The sequence below is a fragment of the Phaenicophaeus curvirostris genome, unplaced genomic scaffold, assembly GCF_032191515.1.
Source record: "Phaenicophaeus curvirostris isolate KB17595 unplaced genomic scaffold, BPBGC_Pcur_1.0 scaffold_46, whole genome shotgun sequence".
In the NCBI taxonomy this organism is placed as follows: Eukaryota; Metazoa; Chordata; class Aves; order Cuculiformes; family Cuculidae; genus Phaenicophaeus; species Phaenicophaeus curvirostris.
Genome location: NW_027206669.1, coordinates 1,396,208 through 1,417,709, shown reverse-complemented (window position 1 = coordinate 1,417,709; position 21,502 = coordinate 1,396,208). Strand labels below are relative to the sequence as shown.

Genomic DNA, 21,502 nt, shown 5'->3' with positions numbered 1-21,502 from the left:
ATGCAAGTTCCAAACTGTGTGGTTGAGCTGAGATGTGTCCTGAACACGGGTCTCTTTGTTTGATGTGATAACTCAGCAAAAACGTTACCGTGATTCAGTAACAATTTGCATTGATGTTCCCTACCTGCTTCAGCCTTAGCAGATGAAGTGCTGGATCTCTCTGTAGTTTCTGACTTCAACAAGGACTTAGTTGAAGTGGCGGCACTTCTTAATGTGGGAGCGGGCCAGAGAGCAAGACTGGAAGTTTTTTATCTACCTTCAGAACTCACAACAGGTAAGAATATATATTCTGTGATATTTTTCTAAGGGAAGATCATATTATTGCCATCCATTAACACAAATCTTAATCTCTTTCTTCATCTCCTCTGTACATTCTCCTGGGACATCATTTCTCATACAGCATTCGGTAGGCTTTATAGTCAGCTCAATCATTGCAAAATGTGATCTTTTAAGGGAAGGCCAAGGAAGGAAGAAGTAATTCATTTGCAGATTCACAAAGCCATCGCTTAACAACTACTTCTACTGGTGGTGGTTGTTATTGCTGTTATTATTACTATTGAGTGGGCAATGCCCGAAGCCAGTCACAGAGACCTTGTTCTAGGCATCACCCTTTTGCAGACTAGCATATCGGGTGTTCAAAGGGGAATCAATCCCACCAGCCTCTTCAAAGAATTATTATAGGTATGTAATAGCTCAGAAGGAAAATATTAAAGGTTGATCTATCTAAAAAAATAGTGATTCCCTGTCTTTGTTATAGCTTTTCTGTGTAAAAGCACCAAGGAAAAAGTCTACTGTGTTTAAAAAATATTACCTTGTGTCCCAATAGGAAATGTTAAAGAAACTTTCTATGAGAAAAGTGTCACTATGAGGAAAAGGGGGGGGGCGTTAAGGACGCCTAAGAAAGGCAAACTTCCATTCACCTTCTGGAAAACTGATATTCTTGGAATGATCAGTTCGGGGCACTTTCTGGAAACAGGTGGAAAACTAATTCAGTTGTCATGAGAGGTCTTAAATGCATAAATTTAACTAAGGCACAGCAGAGCAGGGTAAATCAGGGTATGCAAACAATTACATCACTGTTTCTAGGACTTCTTTAGAGCTGTCTCTCTGCTTCACTGCAGTGTGCTAGATTGGCACGACCCCCAGAGTAAGTGTCAAACCTAGGTGTCTTAATTCCTAGTCTCCTTGAAAACTCACATAATGCTCACTCCTTGCTGAGACTGATTTTCTTAATTACTTGATGGGTGAAGCACCTGCATTAGTGGTAATGATGCCTTTTCCTCCCTGTTTCTTTTTTCACGCTTCTAGATAATGATGAGTATGTTAATGACCAAGGAATGTTTGATGCTAGTGCCATTAAACAGGAGCGTTATGATCTGGATTGCCCTTTGAGCTCAGCAGTCAGATTGAAGGATAATATTGTGTATGGTTACTGTACCTCTGGACTTTTCATCTGTAAATATCATCTCACTGAAAAGGTAATTTTCTGAAGCTGCTTTATTTTGGGTGATGGTTAAATACCATCAAACAAAGGCTGTAGCTGAAGTTAATATAGCAGGATATTATCATAAAAAGTCATCTCTGCACTCAAAATATCTACTCCATCCATAAACATCAACTTTTAGTATCCTACCACCTGCTCAGAAATCTGGCAAAAGCAATCTTCTTGTTTGATTACAGAGAAAGCCAAATGTTGCTTCTTAAAACTTGTACAGCTTGCAGGCACTTCATGTGTAGCTTCTGTGTTGGAGCTGTGCTTTTGTGCAGTCTGCTGAGTAACTGGAGTATCCAGCTCTTAAAAGCACTGAGCCCATGTGAGCCCATGACTCGTAAGACACAACTGCAAACCCAGCTCAGCCCTGCCTGAAATGAAGTAGTGGTCACTGTCATTGCCTGCTGATGAACTGGACCTCTCTGTAGCTCATAGGTCTCCCCCAGTTTGAGTCAGGTCAAGGAAGAAGGTGAATTCCAAAGGTGGGCATTCCTCCTTGACAACTCTGGGCCCAGGCACATAAAAACACACAGACCCTTTTGAAGAGATGAGAAGCAAATCATCGTAGCAATGTTACTGCTTCCTGAGCTCAGAAATCCAAGTGTTTGGATTGTAAATCACCACATGTGATAACCCACAAAACTGCCATCAGCCTTCTCAAAATGGCATAGACATCTCCATAATCTGAACTGCTGCTAACATTTTCTTTGTTCGGCAGACTATATCGGAAGACCCATCAGTATTTTTATCAGAGAAGAGGATTCGTAGCAATCAGTTTGGATCGGGGATCCTCTGTTTATCACCCAACGGCCGGTGGCTGGCATCAGCAGCGAACGATGGTGTTTTGTTCGTCTATCACACTCCTACTATGGTAGGTAGGCATCCAGGTACAGGCTTTGTTTGGTGTACGCGAGGAAGAGGTGTGCAAGCTACTTTCTTTCACTGGAAGCTTTTCTTTGCTTGAATATAAAGTGTTCCAGAAAAATTTACGTTGAACATGAACTGTCATAACATTATATAGTACAATTGTTTTTATAACTGATGATTATACAAACTACTTACTTTCTTCTCCAGCAAATCTTGGGGTAGATAATTTTACTACTTTTCGTTATCATCACCTGCAAAATTAGTATTCTAGAAACTTGTCCCATCTGTAGTCAAAAATCACAAAATCATAAATCCTAGGCTTTTATATACTTCGTGTTGACATTTTGGATTGACTTCTATAAGAAAATACAGAAGCATAGTTTATAGACATACCCTGTTACAAAAACATATTTACTCATACTGCTTCTGTGACTTTTCTAGGATATACTCGCTCGTATGCATTGTCACTCATATCAAGGAGGAGGAATCAGATCCACGGTATTTTCTCTGGATAGCAAATTTATCCTTGTTATTGGGAAAAATGATGGTGCCCTGGTGTGCCTGAAATGGAAGTATGTATAATATTGATGGTGTGAATTTTTGTATCCTGACAGACAAATTTTGCATCTATTTGTGATTCTAGACTTTTTATTAGTCTCAAAGTAAGGTTAAGAATTAGATGAAGTCACTCCTCTCATCATTAGAGGTAGCTTCCCTAGCTCATTTAAAGCTTCCCACCAGTGTTGTGGAGAATGTCTTGGACTTTGGGTGCGGTTGCAATACAAGATAAAGGAGTGTCTTCTGATAAGCATTACCCATAATAAGCTGCTTATCACTCTCAAATAAACCATCTGGAATGGGGTGTCTGAGGATCTAAGCCATATAATCTCATGAGATACCATTTTATTTCAGTGATTAGGGGACATCACAGATTTAACGGGAGGGAATTGAACTGTGCCCATAGAGAGCTCTTAGCAAACATTAGGAGTGAGGGACACGTGAAACTACAGCTTTTCTGTGGTATAACAAATGTTCAGGCAGATGCATAAATGGAAGATGGGTCCACCAGAGTGGTATTTCTACTCTGGGTAATGAATCTTTCAGAATTTCTAATTCTGAAGAAACTTCACTTAATTATGAATGCTAGAACTCAAACAATATTAAATCATATGTAAAAATATTGAATAGGCATTTTTGAACAACCTAGTAATTTTGTTATATGGAATATTTAATAATTTGTCCTTTATTATAAGACATAAAAATACATCAATTTATTTTCTATTTACTAGGAAGATAAAGAATACTGAAGCTGAGGAAGCTGATCTTCACTGGCGATCTCTTCTTGCTATACTGAACAAGTCCACTTCAAATGAAAATACTGTTTTACAATCCATGGCAGAACGGCATTTTGACCCAGAATCCACAGCAGAATCACTTCCAGAAGGGAAATTTAAGGTGGGGGTTTTTTTTATTTTTAGGGAAGCGGGGGGAAGGTTTGATCATTATCCTAAAATTGCACATGATAAAAACTGTCCTCCAAACAAACTCTGATCCTTTTGCAGAAGTAGCAAAATACTCCCAAGGATAGGCTGAATATGCTTAATTCTTAATTTGTAGAATAGTATAAACAAGGAAATGGAATAGTTATGGGAAGATGGCATTCACAGCTTCAGTTTCACATGGTTTCTTCAGCCACAGAAAACTCTGTGAAAGTCAATTTCTCCTCATGTGAAATTATTTGTCATTTCCAGTGTGATATTACTGCTATACATTGTGTGTTGTTTGTTTTCCTGTTGAAATCAAGCAAAGCAGCAATTACAGAAGTTAGTAACGTCAGGCCATTTGAGTCAAAAGGCCTTGCATAACAGCAAGGGTTTTCTGGAACAAATCTGGAGCCTGGTTAGGGAGTAAAAATATTGTAACATTCTCTTTAATGACGTGGTGGTGCTTCTAATGCGAGTCCAATTTTTATTTTATTTTGGTCTCTCTCTTATTCTCTCTAAGTACCTGAGATGGATGTTTATATCCTTAATTTCAGGATGCATCGCTTAAATCTTCCAATGTAGAGGTGACAGAGGAAGACGGAAACGTCACCAGTTCATATTCAGCCAATACCAATGAAATGACGTGGATAGATCAGAAAATGAAGAAGGTACTTCGATAGAACAAGTAATAATCAAAACAGGAGTTTTCAAGAGTCAGTAGTGATTTGAATTATGTGCTGTAAAGTAATCTACTTTCTAAAGCTCTTCTGACATTTGGGCCTCCCTTTAAGGCGTTGCCATCTAGACCTTTAGAAAAGTTAGGGTCAACGTTATAAACACACCAGAGCAGGTACTGAGCACAATAGGAGCTCTAAAGGCCAAAAGGCCACTTCTACACAAGGAGTAAATGAAAAAAAAAAGAAATTGCCAGAGAAATCGGCTTCCTTTAGAAACTTGTAAAGATGTTTTTCTTCTAAATGTCAAGAAGTTACACAGAAGATTATTACCAGAAACCAAGCAGGTGCTTCTTCCCAAGGGCCAGAATAAAAAATTCTACAGCACTGATAAATCAATAGTCAACAATATGACATTAATTGCAAACCCCCTGAGGTTTGTTTCAGGTTAAGGTTGAGGTGAGTATGATGTGGAACCAAAGTTTTTTAAGAGTAAAAGTTCATCAAAGATCTAATAGTGTGCAGAGAGGGGATTTAGTGCTTTGTGAGTCTGGAAATTGCTATATTAATGTTAGCATAGATAATTTTTTTCCTCAGAAATATGAATTATGGGTGGTAGCAGGTTCTTTTTGTTATGAACCAGAGCTGTATATATTCTCCAGCTTCTGGGGCTCAATGATAAGATGAAATATCATTGCTTTCTGTGTGATCTCAGGAGTGACTTTCTTTCTTTCCTTATTTTAAGCTCTGTTTCTGTATAACCAGTTTACAGTGTGAACTGGGTGTACAATCATTTTTCTTTTTAGCAGTTCTAAGAATCAACCTATTGAATTAAGCTTATGTCTATTTCAGTTATTAATCCCTTCTGAGTTTTGTTTTCTGTACAGATAATGTTCCTTTAGATCACTTCAGTCGTTTCCTGGGTTATTTTTTATTTTCAAAAATATATCTGTTGTATGTCAGGTCATTAGAGAAGAGACTGAGAGGTTTGCTAACCAGAAGAAAGAGCTGCAAATGGGAATTAAAAAGCTGCATGAAACTGTGAGTTTCTTACAAGTGTAATGGCTTAGCTTACAGTTTTGTTTACATGTACACTTCCTTTACAACTATCAGCTCTAGTGCTTAGTTACATTTTTGTCATAAACACTGAGCAGACAGGTAATAGAGAGATTTGTCTCTTCAGGGACAGCGTGCTGAACCTGTCAGGAACAACTGTCTGGTTCTGAGGTTCCTTTGCTCCAACTAAAAAATTTGTACCACCCTTATATCTTGAGCAATCTATCCCCTCAGCAGGCTAGTTTCTGCTGGTCTAACAGCCTTCCGTTATAGAAACTGTCATCCTCTCCTCTTCCTTCTCCAGTTTGTTTTCCAGTTGCTCAGCTCCCAGCATATCCTGCTGCATGGGGCTGTTCCTCCCCAGATGCAGGATTTTGCATTTCCCTTTGTTGAACTGCATGAGATAGATAAAAACTTTTGAAAGTTCTCAGAACTAAAGAATGAACAATTCCATGCTACAGATTCTTAGAAAGTATGCACAACTCCACATATAACATCCAAATGAGCTTTAAGGGAAGGATGAAATATATTCACATAGTAGTCTCTGTCACTAGGTACAGGCAGCACGTTCTACCAATTACCATGAAGCAGTTAAAAGTGGAGGCAATTAAAATGATTTTCTCTGTTATCAAGTTCCACAGTGTTAAAACCAGTGTTTCCTCTATTCACATTCGAATTACTTTTTATTCCTTATACTTATTTTTTAAAAAAACAGATTCAGAAAATGATGCATGAAAATGAACTGGTGCCAGACATTGAGAAACTGGAGCAGCAGGAGTTCAACCTGGATGTAGAAGAACAGGAAAGAGCACAAGAAAAGGCTGAAGAAGAAGTGGCCAGGGTATGATAGAGTGGAAAGAGAACATTTTAAAACTAGCAGTGAAAAGGAGAAGCAATAACTGAAGAATAGAAGATGATCTCAAAGTTGTTCACTGTTGAGAAGCAGGAAAGCGTAAAAGTATTTTAAGTCACTTTTTGAAGCAGGTGAATCTGCTAATGCAGATATTGCCAGTTGGAATATGATCTATGCCAGAAACTGTAAATCTGACACTGTGACCTTGGGTACAGCGCTGCTTAAGTTCTGGAATGCTTTTCTTCACATATGAAATGACACCTTTCAGTAGCAGTAGTATGCAATATCATTTTTGGAGAAGATAGCTGCAGTAGTCTAAGATTATGAAATACGGGTAATTCATTTAATCTGCCAGGTTTGTTTCAACAACTCAATACAAATTGCCTATATCTTGTTGGTTTGCACCACATGTCATTATTTTCTTTTCTGTATCTTGAAAGGTGAGGAAGGAGATTGAAATGGAGAATTTAGCCAACTGCTATTTGCAGAGTGTCATCAAACATGAGTGCTGGGATCCAGTGTGTGTAAAAGGACGTGCTGTTAAGGTAACCATCACTTTCTAACTCACTTACTGCAGTAGTTTATTGATTCCTTAAGGTACTGAAACAAAATAAATAGAAGTATAACACATTTCTGGTTTGCTTATGGTATGAGGAAAAAAACCACTTCTTTCCAGGGCTCATGCAAATCTTTCATTCTGTTGATTTTGACCGAGCCTGGCTGATTTTGCCTTTTAAAGTGGATAAATGTGCTAATAAGCAAATAAGTAACTCCTTAGTTCCTAGATACTAGAGAATATCTTCATGCAGTGTTGCTAAACGGAGAAGGTAAATATTATATTTCTGTGTTGGGTCAGTAGGACTTCTGCAACACAGAATGTAAAAGCAAAATTTAACCCTGATTTAGCCTATTTTAAACAGAGGGATATTAGTCAAACTAGTGATACTAGATTATCTCAAGGGTGGTTAAAGACCGAGTAATTTTACCAAAAATCTTGTCCTGGTTGAATTCTGTGAATAAAGAGGACATAGCCAGAGGTTATTTAAAAAAAAAAATAAATAAAGGCAGCAAATTTTAAACCAACCATTTTTACTACCAAAAAGGCAAGTGGTTTTTTTCTGACTCCTATATTCTTGCTGGATTGTCTACATTAATTGATCATCAATATTATTTCTGATTTTAAGAAGCCTCTGTAACTATTTAGCATTCAGTTTTTGGACAAATGAATTAACAGATGTGTTCTGAAGAAGTTTTTACCTTGGGTGTTTTTGTTTTCTAAAAAAAAAATATAATTGAACAGTGCTTCCATATAGCTTCTGAAGTGAAAAATTATCCAATGAAGGAACGTACTGAAGAAGAACTGAAAATTCTGGAGAAAGTTCTCCAGTTAAAGAAGATTGAGACAGCTGATGATGAGGTACAATCCCTTTGAAGTACTGCATATAGGCATTTCAGATCAGAATGCTCTGAGTTGGCATCTTAACCCCTTTTTTACATAGACACATTTCTTGGGTCCGTTTTCGCTGTAGAAATACTTCCCTAAAAATTTGAAGATATTCGTAAAGATGAAATGTTGTGGTTTTACTTAGAACAAATGCATTAGTATTGAAGAATCACAGAAGAGCTGAGGTTAGATAAGCCATTTGGAAGTCATCTACTCCAGCCCACCTAGAACAATTTACTCAGCTCCATGTCCAGTCAGGTTTGGAATATCTCCAAGGATGGAGGATTCCATAACCTCTATAGGCTACCTTCTCCCATGTTTGACAACCTTCAGAGGAAATGTGTTTCATTATATTTAAGTTGGATGTTCTGTATTTTGATGTATAACCATTTCCTTTCAATCTGTCACCGACACCGCTGAGAAGAGTCTGGCTCTGTTGTCCTTACTCCTCAGGTTTTCATATGTGTTATTAAACACCACCCCCCAAGCCTTCTCCTTCTTGAGGCTAAACAATCCCAGCACGCTCAGCTTCTTTTCACATATTAGGTGCTTCAAACCCTTAATTGTATTAGTGGCCTATCGCTGGGTTTGCTCCGGAATGCCCGTGTCTTTCTTGTACTGGGGATCCTACAACTGGGCCAAATACTCTGTATATGTTCACTTCAACTTGTGGGTTTTTGATCACTGGGCTTAATTGCAGAATATGATCTCTAGAATTTTTTCATACGTGTGCCACTGGTTCGTATACAAAATTAACACAGTTGTCATGTTTGTGATATTCAGGCTCAGAAGAAAAATCCTGAGACTGAGTCTGAGACTGTATTACCTGAGGAAGAATGAGAGAAGACAGAAGACGTAACGGCTGATGATAATGCATCTTCCTGCCTGATTGGAAGTCTGAGCTCTCAGTATGGTGGAGATACATCTATCCTGTACCACCAACTGGACTTGCACAGTAGGGAGCAGAAAGTCAATCAGATAGTGTTATTAAAGGTGATGTCTTTTCAAGTTTGTATTACTGTAGTGGCACTGCCACACCTTTGGGTTCTCATAGCAGTCACAGACGCTCAGATTTTGGGTGTACTGACACTGCAATGGAGAGTTGCACAGGCCACTGTGTTACAGATAAATGCACATCGTGCAGCAAAGCACCACGTGGATTTGCCAGCTCAGGTGTGGAAGAAAAACGTTTTTATGAAATTGGTTACCCAATTTGAGAGTATTTCTATTTGTCCTCTGGTGTTTGTATAGCTGGCTTGCACAGCTCAGCATGCCTGTGGAAACGTGACCTCTTTCCATACTATTTGCTGCTGAATGAAAGTTCAGCTGTATCCTCACACCATTTCATTTCTTTACAGTCTTATCAGCCCTTCATTTGGAGCCTTCAGTGTTTCTGTTATTTAATATTCTTTACTATCCGACTCTCCCTTCTCTTACCCTGGCCTGTTTATTAAGCAGTAAACATGCTACATAAAAGGCTTCTTATGAAGATGATCTGCAAGGGCAGAAGTGGTTAAACAACAGTAAAGCATTGCCTCATCAGAGCTCTTTAAGGCTACAACTGGTAGCAGAGCTCAACAGTTATGCGTTGTAATACATAAAATCTAGTAGATACACTAGTTTTTAAAGCAGATGGGGAAGAAACACAAGGAGCAATTTTAGATGTAAGTTTGGATGTAACGAGATCTTTCTACTGTGTGGCTTTCAAGATGCATACGATATATCTAATAGCAGACAAGTCTGCTGTGTTCTTGGCCAGTGCAGTGAATTTGCTGAGAGTTAGATAGGTAGCTGACAAACACTTGAGCACAGCCTTTTGTCTCCCAGCAACACTTTATGTTATCTGCCATCCTGCCTTACTACATCATAACTTATTATTGTATTAGAAACCAATGAAATAATCATGGCCACAAAAATATTTATTGTAATACAAATTGCAGACAGCTAAAGCATCTCAAAATGTAAAATCTGGTGATAGAACTGAAATCCTTTCCATGTTTCATTTTATTAAATTGATGTAGTAGGAGACACACATAGTTTTCTCTCTTAATATTCTGTTCTGCTTTGTTGAGGTCAATTCTGTAGGCTAAAGGAAGAATTTAAGCACCGAGAATATATGATTTTTAAAATCATTGTAAGGTCTTAGCTGTTTTAAAAAAATAGTTTACGACTTTTGTTTATTTATTTAATGAGGGAATTTTTCTTACATATGCCAGGCAGAAAATCACATAAAAGCATTATTGAAACTGCAGGATGAATCACTTAAAAATCAGGAAAATATGTCCTTAGCGTGTATGTCCCTTAAAAGTATGCCCCTCTACCTGTGATTTACAGTCTCTAGATTTATAGGTCATGTGTTTTTTTTCTTTGAGGCACCTTCTTTCAGCCAAAGAATTCAAAAACAAGCAAATAGAATTTTCTATCCAGTGTTTGCAGCAATATGCAGCAATAAAAATTTCTATGCGGGAAAAAAACCCCACGAATGATAGTTTGCCCACCTCTATTTAACAAAGCTTGAGCTCTGCCTATATGATTTTCATTAAAGGGCTTTACCAGTTTATCTCCCTGTCACACATACAATTACACACATTTATGGTTTTGATGGCTTGAGGAGTGGTCCCATAATCATGGATGGATGTGACCTGTGCCATATTGCTGTTTCCCTTTTTGGTATTTCAGGACATCATTTACAAACTGAAAACTGCTTTTAATAAGGAATTTGACATAGTTGCACAACAAAAGGAGCAGGAGATAGAACGAGTGAAAGAAAGAAACCTGAGGATCCGAGAAATCTTGGAACAACTTGATCTGCAGTTGGAAGTGTGGGAGCCAGCTCTTACAGATGATGAGATACCAGAGCGAGCACTCACAGTTCAGGATTCAGAGGTGTTTGAAAAATGAATCTTTCTCTTTCACCTACTCAAATATATTTATTTAATTCCTGTCATTGCCAGACATTGAAAAGCTGAAAACAGATGTGTCTGTGTACTTAAAATCATCTTTTTGTCTCTTTTGCTTCCCTTCACTCTTTAGGGAGAAAACTTATAATAAGTCAATCCAAAATGAATAAGATGTATACAATCTTAATTCGTTGATGTTAAGTTTTTAATTGGCTATAAATTAGGTAGATATTCCCCCTGTTCCTGAGTGTAAGATTCAAGCCAGGCTTGGAGGGTTTACTTCCATAGATAAGGGTTTCTCTGTTTATTCTGAGCACCATTTTGAGACTAAGTAGTTTTAGACTAAGTGTGTGGGTACTAAACCGTGCTTAGTACTGTAATTATAAATTGAAATGATAATTTATAAAGAAGCACCATGCTTCTTATACAATATATTCCACCAATCTCATGCTCTTTTGGTCAGTCTTTCCCAATTCTCTCTGTTCTCTCACCAGTTCGTGTTATTCACTGTCAGAAAAGGTATGCAAGAAATACAACTAATCTCAACAAAAATGATGGTAGTTTCTATTTTAGCATTTTTAAATATGCTTTCAGGGGTGTTCGAAAGAACAATGTCCTCTTGAGGAGTATTATCATGGAGCAGAGATACAAAAAGCATCAAGAATTAGTATTGCCCCTCTTTCCAAAGGTTCTTAGTCTGCATGTGATCACATTTGGAGAGAAGAACCCTGATATGACCCTCATTTTCTTCCTTCAGATTAAAGTTGAAAAATACTTGACTCAAGAAGAGAGAGAGAAAGCAGAAATGCTGGCTAAGCTTGAAATGGAAAGACGTCTTGCTGAGAAGGTACTTAAAGTAGTTTCCTTTTTTACTGTGTAGGCCTTTGTCTCTGGTCAGGCTTATTTAGTTAATGCTGCACTGAAATATTCCAGTCATGTAGCATGGGAGAATAAAGTGTAAATGGTAGGTAATGATGATGTGTGCCTTTTCCTTCTTATTATCGTTTACAATTGGAACTACCTAGACCAGCCGGGGGGAGAAAAGATTTAGTATTAGGCTCAACATTTTCTAAAAAAAATGGCAGTTAAAAATACTCTATCAGGTGACTAGGGATTAGATAAATTTCTAAATGCATGCTGCTGCTCAAGAGAGAGCTTTCTGCTTTATCTGTGTTTGTTAACTGAGCGACCTGTGCTCTTCAGGGATAAGGCAAGGGTGTTGTAATGCTTTCCTCTGGCTTTAAAACGCATCTGGGCAGAACCTAAAATGGTTCTGTTCCCAAAAGAGATGCTCAATGAGACAATAACACAATAGCCTCCTTCAGCCTAGCCTACCAACTGCACAGGAGTAGTCTATACCTGTGTATTCTTTTCTAGAATGCCAGAATGGCAGTTTGAGTAAGTTATTTGGTACGTGAACATCCGTCCACCAGAAAAAACTCTGAGACTTTCATCATGTTTCACAGGCATCACCGAAGTGCATTAATCTACTAGTGACACACCGTATAATTGTACAGATGATCTAGATGTGAACTACCCTATTATCCCTCTCAAAACTTCCAATTACTACACTTCCTTTTGCAAACAAAAATATTTTTTGTGGTTGTTTGCAGGACAATGACAGACTGCGTGCTCTTAATGACATGATGGGTGGAGTCCTAGAAGTCAAAAAGGAAGACGTCTTGAAGATGGTGAGCTGTGTTTCTGCCATATCATTTAGGTGGTTTGTGGGCTTTTAGAGGACGTGTGAAATTCAACTAGCAAATATTTCAAACCTAAGTGATAGGAGAAAGTCAGAGACTTGTAGAATTGCATTAAACCTACATAGACTCTGTAAGAGACCACACACTGGACTCAAAAGAGACCACAGAGTTCTAGTGCCTGCATATGACTTATCCATAACACCTGTCCCTGTCACAGTGGAATACTGCAGGAACATAATCTGGTATTACCATTATAACAACTGGTGGAGGAAGAGCCTGTTTTCCATCACTGTGATCTCACAGAAAAATACTGTATTCCATTTTAACTCAGCCAATATAGATAGTACACAAGTAAAGAAAGGAACAAATGTGAAATGTCACAGAAAAAGAGTACGGCAGGACCAAGCATTTTCCCTGGAATTGATCTCTTTTGGAAAATTAGGGCTCCACTTAGAAGTATACGTTAGCATGGAGTTAGATTTGGGTTACCTTTTTGAGTTAGATTTTTTTCTGAAGCAGAAAACGTGAGGTATCTAGTATCTACAGCAGTATGTTTGAGTACAAAATACTTGTCCTTTACAAGATCCAGCAGTGAATTCCTATAAGCAATTGAGAGAGAATAGCACAATATGTGTCACCAAAATTACTGTGCAAGTGACAGACCAGAGAAACAGAATATATAGGTAACTTAGACTTAAGTCTTGTACCTTATTTACCACTAAGGAATACCTTTAACTCATCTTGAGATGTGCTAGAGTTTGTTAGTGTGCAGATGGGGACTTAATGTTGCTTTTGAAACATATTTGTCTTTAATTCTTCCAGGATATTCCTCCACCTCCTTTTCTGTCCAAGCCTGAGCATCTTTGGAATGAAGAAGAAAAGAGAATATTTAGAGAATATGAGATAAAAGTCAAGGAACTGAATGAAGAAAAAGAGGAATATAGAAGGGTAAATTAAAATGAGAAAAGGAGTGGTTTTGTTAACATGCTCATCACCAGAGTTTCAGGAGCTACTTCTGAAAATGCTAATACACAGAATAAATGGAGAACAAGTGAAGAACAAAGATCATGTGGCATATGAAAGAAGTCCTAGCTTAGACTAGACAATCTCTACTTATACCAAGTAATACAAGCCAAAGCCTGTGGCATCTCACAGACAGTAACTTTCCTTCACAAATGTACCAGTATTCCTAAAATTTTTTTCAGGTTCCATTCCCAGAGTTGCTGATGCCATACGCAAATGATACAACTCTTTTTATTCTTCGAAGTCGTATTTGGACAACATAACTCGGTAGCCTGGCAGCACTCTCCTTCCAAACAAATAATTTCTGGGACCTTTTGGCTAAAGGATACAATTCCATATTTTCATTCTACAATATCTGAGCTTCTTTGTTCTTCTAGATGTGATATTGCTGCTCTTGTCCTTCCCTTCTCCAGGCACTGGAAGATGAACTGAAGAAACTTAAAGCTTCCATCCAGGAAACAACACGAAATTTTGATGAGATTGTGTGTAAACTCTCTGAAAGGAAAGTGAAATCAGAGATGGTCGTCTACCAGGTATTGCAGAGAACATTTATTTTTCTTCTCTGTCACTGTGCATCAGGAAAGTTAACATTTTTTAATACAATCATTTTACAGGAAGAACTCAAAATAGTCAATCTTGTTTACGCTTTACTGTTGGATGAGGAGTTGGACACTAGAAAAGCTGGACTTCATAATTTTCTTGTGAAAAAGGAGAAAGAAAAAGTAAGTAGTCATTTGGAATGCTGTTCTTAGGAAAAGTGTAATATTTACAAAACATTTTCTTGTGAGGACTGCTCTTTCCAAATAAAAATTTTGCTGTAGATTATTTTCTGACAATTTACAGGGTCACTGATATATTTTTCAACTTGTACAGGTGACATACTTTATAAATACATATGTTTTTTAATAGATATACTCATTTTGGTTCAGCTGGAGTTGTTTGGTAAAATTCTATGCATTCAGAAGGGCATGCTGCTAATGGTTGTTATATATAGTATTTTTCAGTATCCAGTGTCAAGCTGGAAGCAGCAACTATGATGCTTTTAGGACATGAAGATGTGTAATGCCATCACGTTTTTCACTGAAGTGAGGGCCATGCTGACTTGTGTTTGCCAGTTCAAAGCATAGACAGAGGTTGCTTTTGAGTATCTGACACACATACCCTTGAGCACAAAGTGTTTATAATCTTATTGACCAATTTAGTCTCCTGAAGCGTTTACCCATCCCTGCCAAATCATATAAAAAAAAAAATTCTAACTCTTCCCATAGGTAGATCTTTTGGTCCATACAAACTGTGAAATACAGGAGAAGGATCTCCCCAGCAGAGTAGAGGCATTTAACAGCCTCAGTAAGACGTAGTATCCTGACAGGTAGCAGAACTATGTTATGACGAAAGGGAAGCTGCATTCTCAAATTAAAACACTCCATTGAACAGCATTTGTGAATTTTTGCACTGTGTTACCTGTGATGATGTGAAAGGAAAAGGAAATCTTTGTGCAAGTGAAAACAACTATCAACAAAGGTCCTTACATTCAGATTTTAATATGAAGACTTGTAAGCATTTGTATATTTCTTCCACAAATTTCTTACTGTCTTAAGCAGGGGACTAATTTAATTTCACACCTGCTCACCCATTAGCAGTATCTACAATTAACCTGCAGAAGAAGGCATTGACTTGTTAGTGAAAACAGCTCACATGTTTTTCTCTAGAAATAAGAAAGCGTCAGCTTCATCAGTGTAAATGAGTGGCTGCTTGGTGCTTCTGCTGGATGAGTTTCATTCCTGAAATGTTTTGGTTTTGCTATAGGACAAGACAACGAAAACACTCCAGACTACAGAACATAAAATTGTGGCTTACATGGACACCTATGAAAATGCAATAGTTGAAGAGAAGGTGAGACTCTTGACAAACACAAGGAGGTTCACAAATTAAAAAGTTAATGCTGTGTCTTGATAACAAGAAGAATGTACTTCACTGTGAGCATGGGATGAGTTCTGGTCAACTTGCTGATTGCTGAAATTCAGTTGTAAAGGAGAGTATGTGCAGAGAAAAATTAATGAAGTATCCCGGATTCCTGTGATGCTTGACAGTGCTTGGAAGAGCACCATGTTCTATATTTCTAAGGTATGAGCAGGTTAATGCTTTTTTAAAAATAACGTTTTGGTAACAAGAAAGCTTTCTGTTTCCCTCCTAGAAACTGGAATGTGGTTTTACAAAGGAGTTTGCTGACCTACCTGCTGATCTCCTTAATGAACTTTCCCAACTTTACAAACGTCGACCAGAGTAAGATCCTCCTGATGCCATCTGCTTAAATATTGGTGTTTCTTGGGAGTCAAGAATGAGAATGCTATTTATTTCAATGGTCAAAATTATTTTGATAATCAGTGGGCTGCCTGCTTTTTATTGGCTATTTAACAGTTGCTTTTTTGAGTACTTATATTTCCTCATTCACCCCCCACGATCTATTTTAAATGCAATCTAAATAATCATGAGGTTTCAAAAACATATATTCTTATTTTGTGTAAGATGCAGTCTTACCTATTTGTTCTTTGCTAGGAACTTGAAAGAATGAAATGTTCATAGTTGTTTTTGCACTTCTTTTGTGCAAGAGATAATAAAAAGTAAATATTTTATGTACTCTATATGTGCACTAGGGCCCCAGTGACAGAAATGGCCTTTGACACTGCAAACCCGTATGGCAATTGTTCAGGCTCAGCTGAAGATTACAAAGATGCACGTACCCTGTTAAGGAAATCCATGGATGAACTGGATAGTCCTGAGTACATGCCTAATGGCTTAGACCCATCTATATGGGAACGCTTTTGTCTAGCTAGAAGAAATAAAATGGAAACTGAGGAGCTGGTATGTAAAATTCTTTATTTTTCCAGTATACTTCTTGATATTTTCGGATCTGATAGTTCTACGGAGTTCAAGTGCAGGGTCAAGGTAATGGTGAAACAACAATGCAGCACACACGCAAGCTGCATTTGAGTTTGAAGGTTGCTTCTGACCACATTCAGTTCAGAATAATAGAAATGCTATGAAGGGAAATGGGATCTAGTTCTCCTTCACAGGAAAAATTAGCATATTAATGTGAATGGATTTTATCAGAATGATTATGATTTTGGTGTGGTTTCATTACAAAAAAAAAAAAAAACTACCTTTCCTCTGTCCATACCAAAAAAAATATTAAGGCATTCGGTTTTCATCATCTGTTGGAGTTGTTCTCTCCCTTTATCAGTCTACATTTGCAGCCATGCATTCCCATATTGTTTTAGAATGTCAAGAGCAATTCCTAACAGATGGTGTGGAAAAGTTCTAGCAAGCTGTTTGTTCAGCTTAAAAGCATGAAGGTGTAAATCTCAGTTTTCCAGAGACAGAGATACATGAGCTTTGAGCAAAAGATATACAGATTTCCTTTCATGTGAATAAAATACGTGTAAATGAATAAATTATTTTCTGAGCAGTGTATAAAGATGCCCCAACACTGGAAACATTCAAGGTCAGGTTGGATGGGACTCTGATATCGAGTTGAAGATGTCCGTGCTCACTGCAGGGGGGTTGGACTAGCTATCTTCATGATCCCTTCCAGGGCAACCATTCTATGATTCTATGATTGTAACCTCCTTGTCCATGTGCTGAGATTCTCAAAATACCAGGCTATGTATTTATACATATGTTTGTCTTCTTAAGAACTTGTCTTCTCTGTTCTTGAAGAGTCTTGCCCTGCCATACTGACAAAGTTGAAAAAATTCAGAATGTCACAATATTGCTTGCTTAGGTGAAACAGAAAGACCGAACACTGGCAGAGATGCAGGCCTTTCTCCAGAGAAGAATGGATGACGATGAGAAGATTAAGTCAGAACTAGAAGGCATTTTCCAAGAACTTAGATGGTATTTTTTTTTCTTTTCCTATATTTTGCTATGTTTTACTACTCTACCGACACAGAGCTGAAAGTTACATACAAAATTATGCAGTGGTGTTCTCCAACACTCTTTTCTCTAGGATCCATCCTAGAGACCTACAATATTTCTGAAATGAGGTGCGATTGCACCACATGTGAGCAGGCCAAACCAAAAATTTTCACAGAAAGGGTCATTGGGCACTGGCAGAGGCTGCCCAGGGAGGGGGTTGAGTCCCCTTCCCTGGAGGGGTTTAAGGGACGGGTGGACGAGGCGCTGAGGGACATGGGTTAGTGATTGATGGGAATGGTTGGACTCGATGATCCGATGGGTCTCTTCCAATCTGGTTATTCTATGATTCTATAATTCTAAATCTGGGGATAAATTATACAAGAAAAAGGGTGCTGGCTGGAGTCTTCTCCATATCCTTCTCAGTTGTTATTAAAACTTCTGTTCAGTAACAGACACCTTCTCTCAGAACATGAGCTGGAGTATGTCAAACTGAATCAGTGGTTGAAAACTTCATGTATGGAAATAAGTTGCAAATTCTGTAGTCGCTTTGGGCGCAAGTACAAGACAGGCTCTTAAAGAGTAACCCCTACATGAAAATACCTCTCACCAGTAATAAATAAAAACATTCTGAGAATCATAGGAGGATTTATGCAAACCTGTTGAAATCACTAACTTCTTGTTTTCTGCCATTATAGGGTGCAGGAAGAGAAGAAGAAATTTCAAAGGAATTTGACTGTCCAGTTTTTGCTAAAGCAAGGACAGGTGGAATTGGAAAGTACTGGGATCCCAGACTACAGTGATGCCATTCTCATTAATAGGAGTGTTATTGAAGAACTGAATTCCTCTATCATGGTAATTTGCATTATCTGAAGGAAATCTAAGCTTTTTAAACAAATGTATTGTCCTTCAGGGGCTCTGCTTTTTCTCCAGTTTGACATCTAGTTTCAATTCATTACTACACACCAGGAGGCTCAATTGTAATCAAGAAGCTATTAAGGATTCCGTAATGTCTCTTATCACGATGTACAGATTGCAATATAGATTGCTTTCTTGATGTTTGATCAATATAATTCAGACCAATAAAATGGCAACAGTTTTTAGACACACCATCACTTACACACGCTGTAAACAGAAAATGCTAATCCAGTCTGAAAACTCCCTCAAGGCAAAGGCACAGTTAAGAAGCATTTGAACAGTAGCTTACATTAAGATTTAAAAAATAATACACTTTTTTATGTAAGGTGAAAATGGTGATGCTACTTAAAACAGTGCTTCATACTCCCATTAAAAGGTTCTTTTCTTAGGCATTCTAGCTGTACAAAAACTGCTACTGGACAAAGCCTTCAGCAGTGACTGCAGAATACCTTATAGAGGGCTGATTTGTATTCTGTAGAGCTAAAATGCCTTCATGTTCAAAAGACAGAAAGGTGGAGAGAGAGGTTAGCTGTAATTTTCTCCATCTCCTCCTCTGATCTAAGGCTGTGGCACAGAGCATAAAAGGGAAAAAATTCTACAAAAGATAACCATCTGGAGCAAAGTCTAGAAAGAGACTGCAGTATAGCACGTTCTTCTTACTAAAATTATAACTTTGGAAGCTTGTCCAACTTGTTGCAAATAATTATTCCATAATTTGCAAAATATGTTAATGAAGATTAATCTATTTTTTCAGGCTCAAGGAAGGAAAAAGATTGCTAGCATGGTGGAATGTAAAGACTTCTCTAAAGTGATATTTCATCTGGAATGGGAGCACAAGAAAATGAGAATGCAGATAGAAGATCTGGAACAGAAGGCTCGGGATATAGCAACGCTATCTATTTCAAAAGACCGCCAGCTAGTGAGTTACTTTCTTTATATTTTGACCACAGAAAATTTTGCTGGCTATACCTGTAAGATCATTTATACCTCTTAAGTCCCTTACTCCTATGGAGAAACCTGATGCCCACTAAGTCAACAATTTAGTTTTCAGAGTAAAGTTTTATTCTTGAGAGTGATCAGTGATGCAGCTGTTTGGTATGCTCAGCTGTAAACAAAGGCAAAATTAGCCCTAACTCTCGTTGTTTCAAAATCGGCACCGAGATTAAGGAATGAGGATTTTGCAGCCTCAGAAGACAGATCCTTTAAATAAAAGACTATAACTTCCTTTAAAGTGAAAGGTCTGAGGTGCTCCCATCTGGTATCTCACTGGGCTTTGAACAAGCCCAGCTGGCAGGCCAAAAACTGTAGGAAAAGGTAAGAGCCAAGGATACCAGTGGGAGAGGAGAGGATGAAGACAGCTTGTAGGGGAAGCCTGAGCATATTGCAGTATGGGATATAGAGGACTGCAAGGAAAGCTGATGGTTTTGTTGTGCTAAGGTGAGGGGCATAAAGGTTTGGAGTAAGAGTTGTTGGAGGATGGGTAAGCTATGGATATTGCAGTGGGGAGAGCTATAAAGCACAGAGAAAATGAAGAATGTTGGAGGGCAAGTAAGGATATTGCAATTCAATCAGAAGATTAAAAGAAAATCCTAAACACCTGTTTTAGTCAGGCTTCATTTTGCTGCCCTCCAAACTGCTTGTTCACTTCTGAATCAGAGCCAAGGGACTTTCTGTAACTGCCACCCACAAAACAGCCTTCCAAAGAGGTGATGTGACAACACACTGAAAAGTTCTTGTAGCAAATTAGTCACCAGTGTTGCTGTTATGTGTTAGCTTTTAAACTTCATTTTAACTGATGAGCAGAACTGTTGCTCTTTAGAGAGTTAGGCTTGCCCATAACAAAGGCAAATACCAGTTTAATCAGAATTTGAGTGCTTTGAGGGGCTTGACTTCACTCTCTGAGTAGAAATGTGGGGCTAGCAGGAAAGACAAGGCAACAGAGACCCCAACAACAAGATTAGAAAGAAAGGTGGCTTATATAAACGGCGACAGAGTGGGACAAAACCCAGAGACCACCTGGAATAAGGACTATTTGTGAAGCAGTGAGTGAAAGCAGTTTTGTGCTGAAGGTCTGCTGGGCCTTTCCTGTTTCTCCTTTTCTGACCAGAGCAGTTCACAAAATTTTACATGTCACTTCGGTGGGACAGTATCCTGAAAGGATAGATCTACATCTACAAAAACCTTTTTACTGCCCATTATGGGTTACACAGGCTGTTTATCCTTTGTCAATCGATAAAGGGATATTTTAGTAGCAGTGTGCTGAAGAAACACATCTTTAATAACTTCTGTGCAACCTGAATTACTATGCAGGTACAAGAACAATAAAACAGAACTACGGAGAGACCACTCAAAAGAAAACAATCACTTTCCTCTCTGGTCTAAACACAGACTGTATAGCACCTTGGCCTCCAGCTGTGTTAGGTTAGACTACCTTATAAGCAAAAATGTAGCTGAGGTTTTTGGATCAACTCACAACAAATTAGGTTGGTCTTGGTTTCATTAACACATAATAGATAACATTATTTTTAACAGCTCTACAGTCTAGTAGTCACACAGCATCCAAGAATATATTTACCATGTCCATTTATGATCATTAGTAAAACTTTCCAATGTGCAGACTTCTAGTTTTTTGAGTTTTGCAATGTATGATTGTCTTTACAAAATTATGAAATGGTTAAGAACAAACAGGCTTAATGAGATGGCTTCTTTCTGCTTTTAATTCTTCAGTTCCTAAGTATGATGAACTACGACACCCACATCACCCACCAGATTTCAGCGATGGAGCAGAGTCTTGGCATCATGGATAAGGTAAATCCTAAGAGAACCACCACGTCTGAGAGGCACATTTTTAGTTTAAATGCAAGTCCTCTCCTTCATTAGCAAGAGGTGTTGGTAAGAAATAACTGCAACTGATACAGGCATAATGACTCTTCAGCTAACTCAAGGACTGCTGGAGCATAGCCAGAACAGCACACACAGGTGAATATATATCTCAGAATCATAGAATAGTTTGGGTTGGAAGGGATCTTAAAGATCATCCAGTTCCAACCCCTCTGCCATGGGCTCATGTCAAGCTTCTCATCAACCTGCACCCCCGAGTCCTTCTCTGCGGGGCATCTCTCAATCACATCATCCCCCATCCTGTACTGAAATCAGGGATTGCCCCGGCCCAGCTG

General features: G+C 38.2%; 1 protein-coding gene across 1 annotated transcript in view; it reads left to right on the top strand.

Moving 5' to 3' along the window:
* LOC138733926 (cilia- and flagella-associated protein 43-like) overlaps positions 1-21,502 on the top strand; it is a 57,309-nt gene that overhangs the window by 33,231 nt on the left and 2,576 nt on the right. The window contains 24 exon segments of the mRNA XM_069881444.1: positions 134-274; positions 1,309-1,478; positions 2,211-2,363; positions 2,801-2,931; positions 3,649-3,814; positions 4,398-4,511; positions 5,481-5,558; positions 6,289-6,414; positions 6,867-6,971; positions 7,727-7,843; positions 8,654-8,863; positions 10,550-10,756; positions 11,528-11,617; positions 12,384-12,461; positions 13,296-13,421; positions 13,910-14,029; positions 14,111-14,218; positions 15,303-15,389; positions 15,691-15,779; positions 16,151-16,358; positions 17,278-17,390; positions 18,107-18,263; positions 19,081-19,245; positions 21,054-21,134. Of these exon segments, the coding sequence (XP_069737545.1) occupies positions 134-274; positions 1,309-1,478; positions 2,211-2,363; positions 2,801-2,931; positions 3,649-3,814; positions 4,398-4,511; positions 5,481-5,558; positions 6,289-6,414; positions 6,867-6,971; positions 7,727-7,843; positions 8,654-8,863; positions 10,550-10,756; positions 11,528-11,617; positions 12,384-12,461; positions 13,296-13,421; positions 13,910-14,029; positions 14,111-14,218; positions 15,303-15,389; positions 15,691-15,779; positions 16,151-16,358; positions 17,278-17,390; positions 18,107-18,263; positions 19,081-19,245; positions 21,054-21,134 (3,140 nt within the window).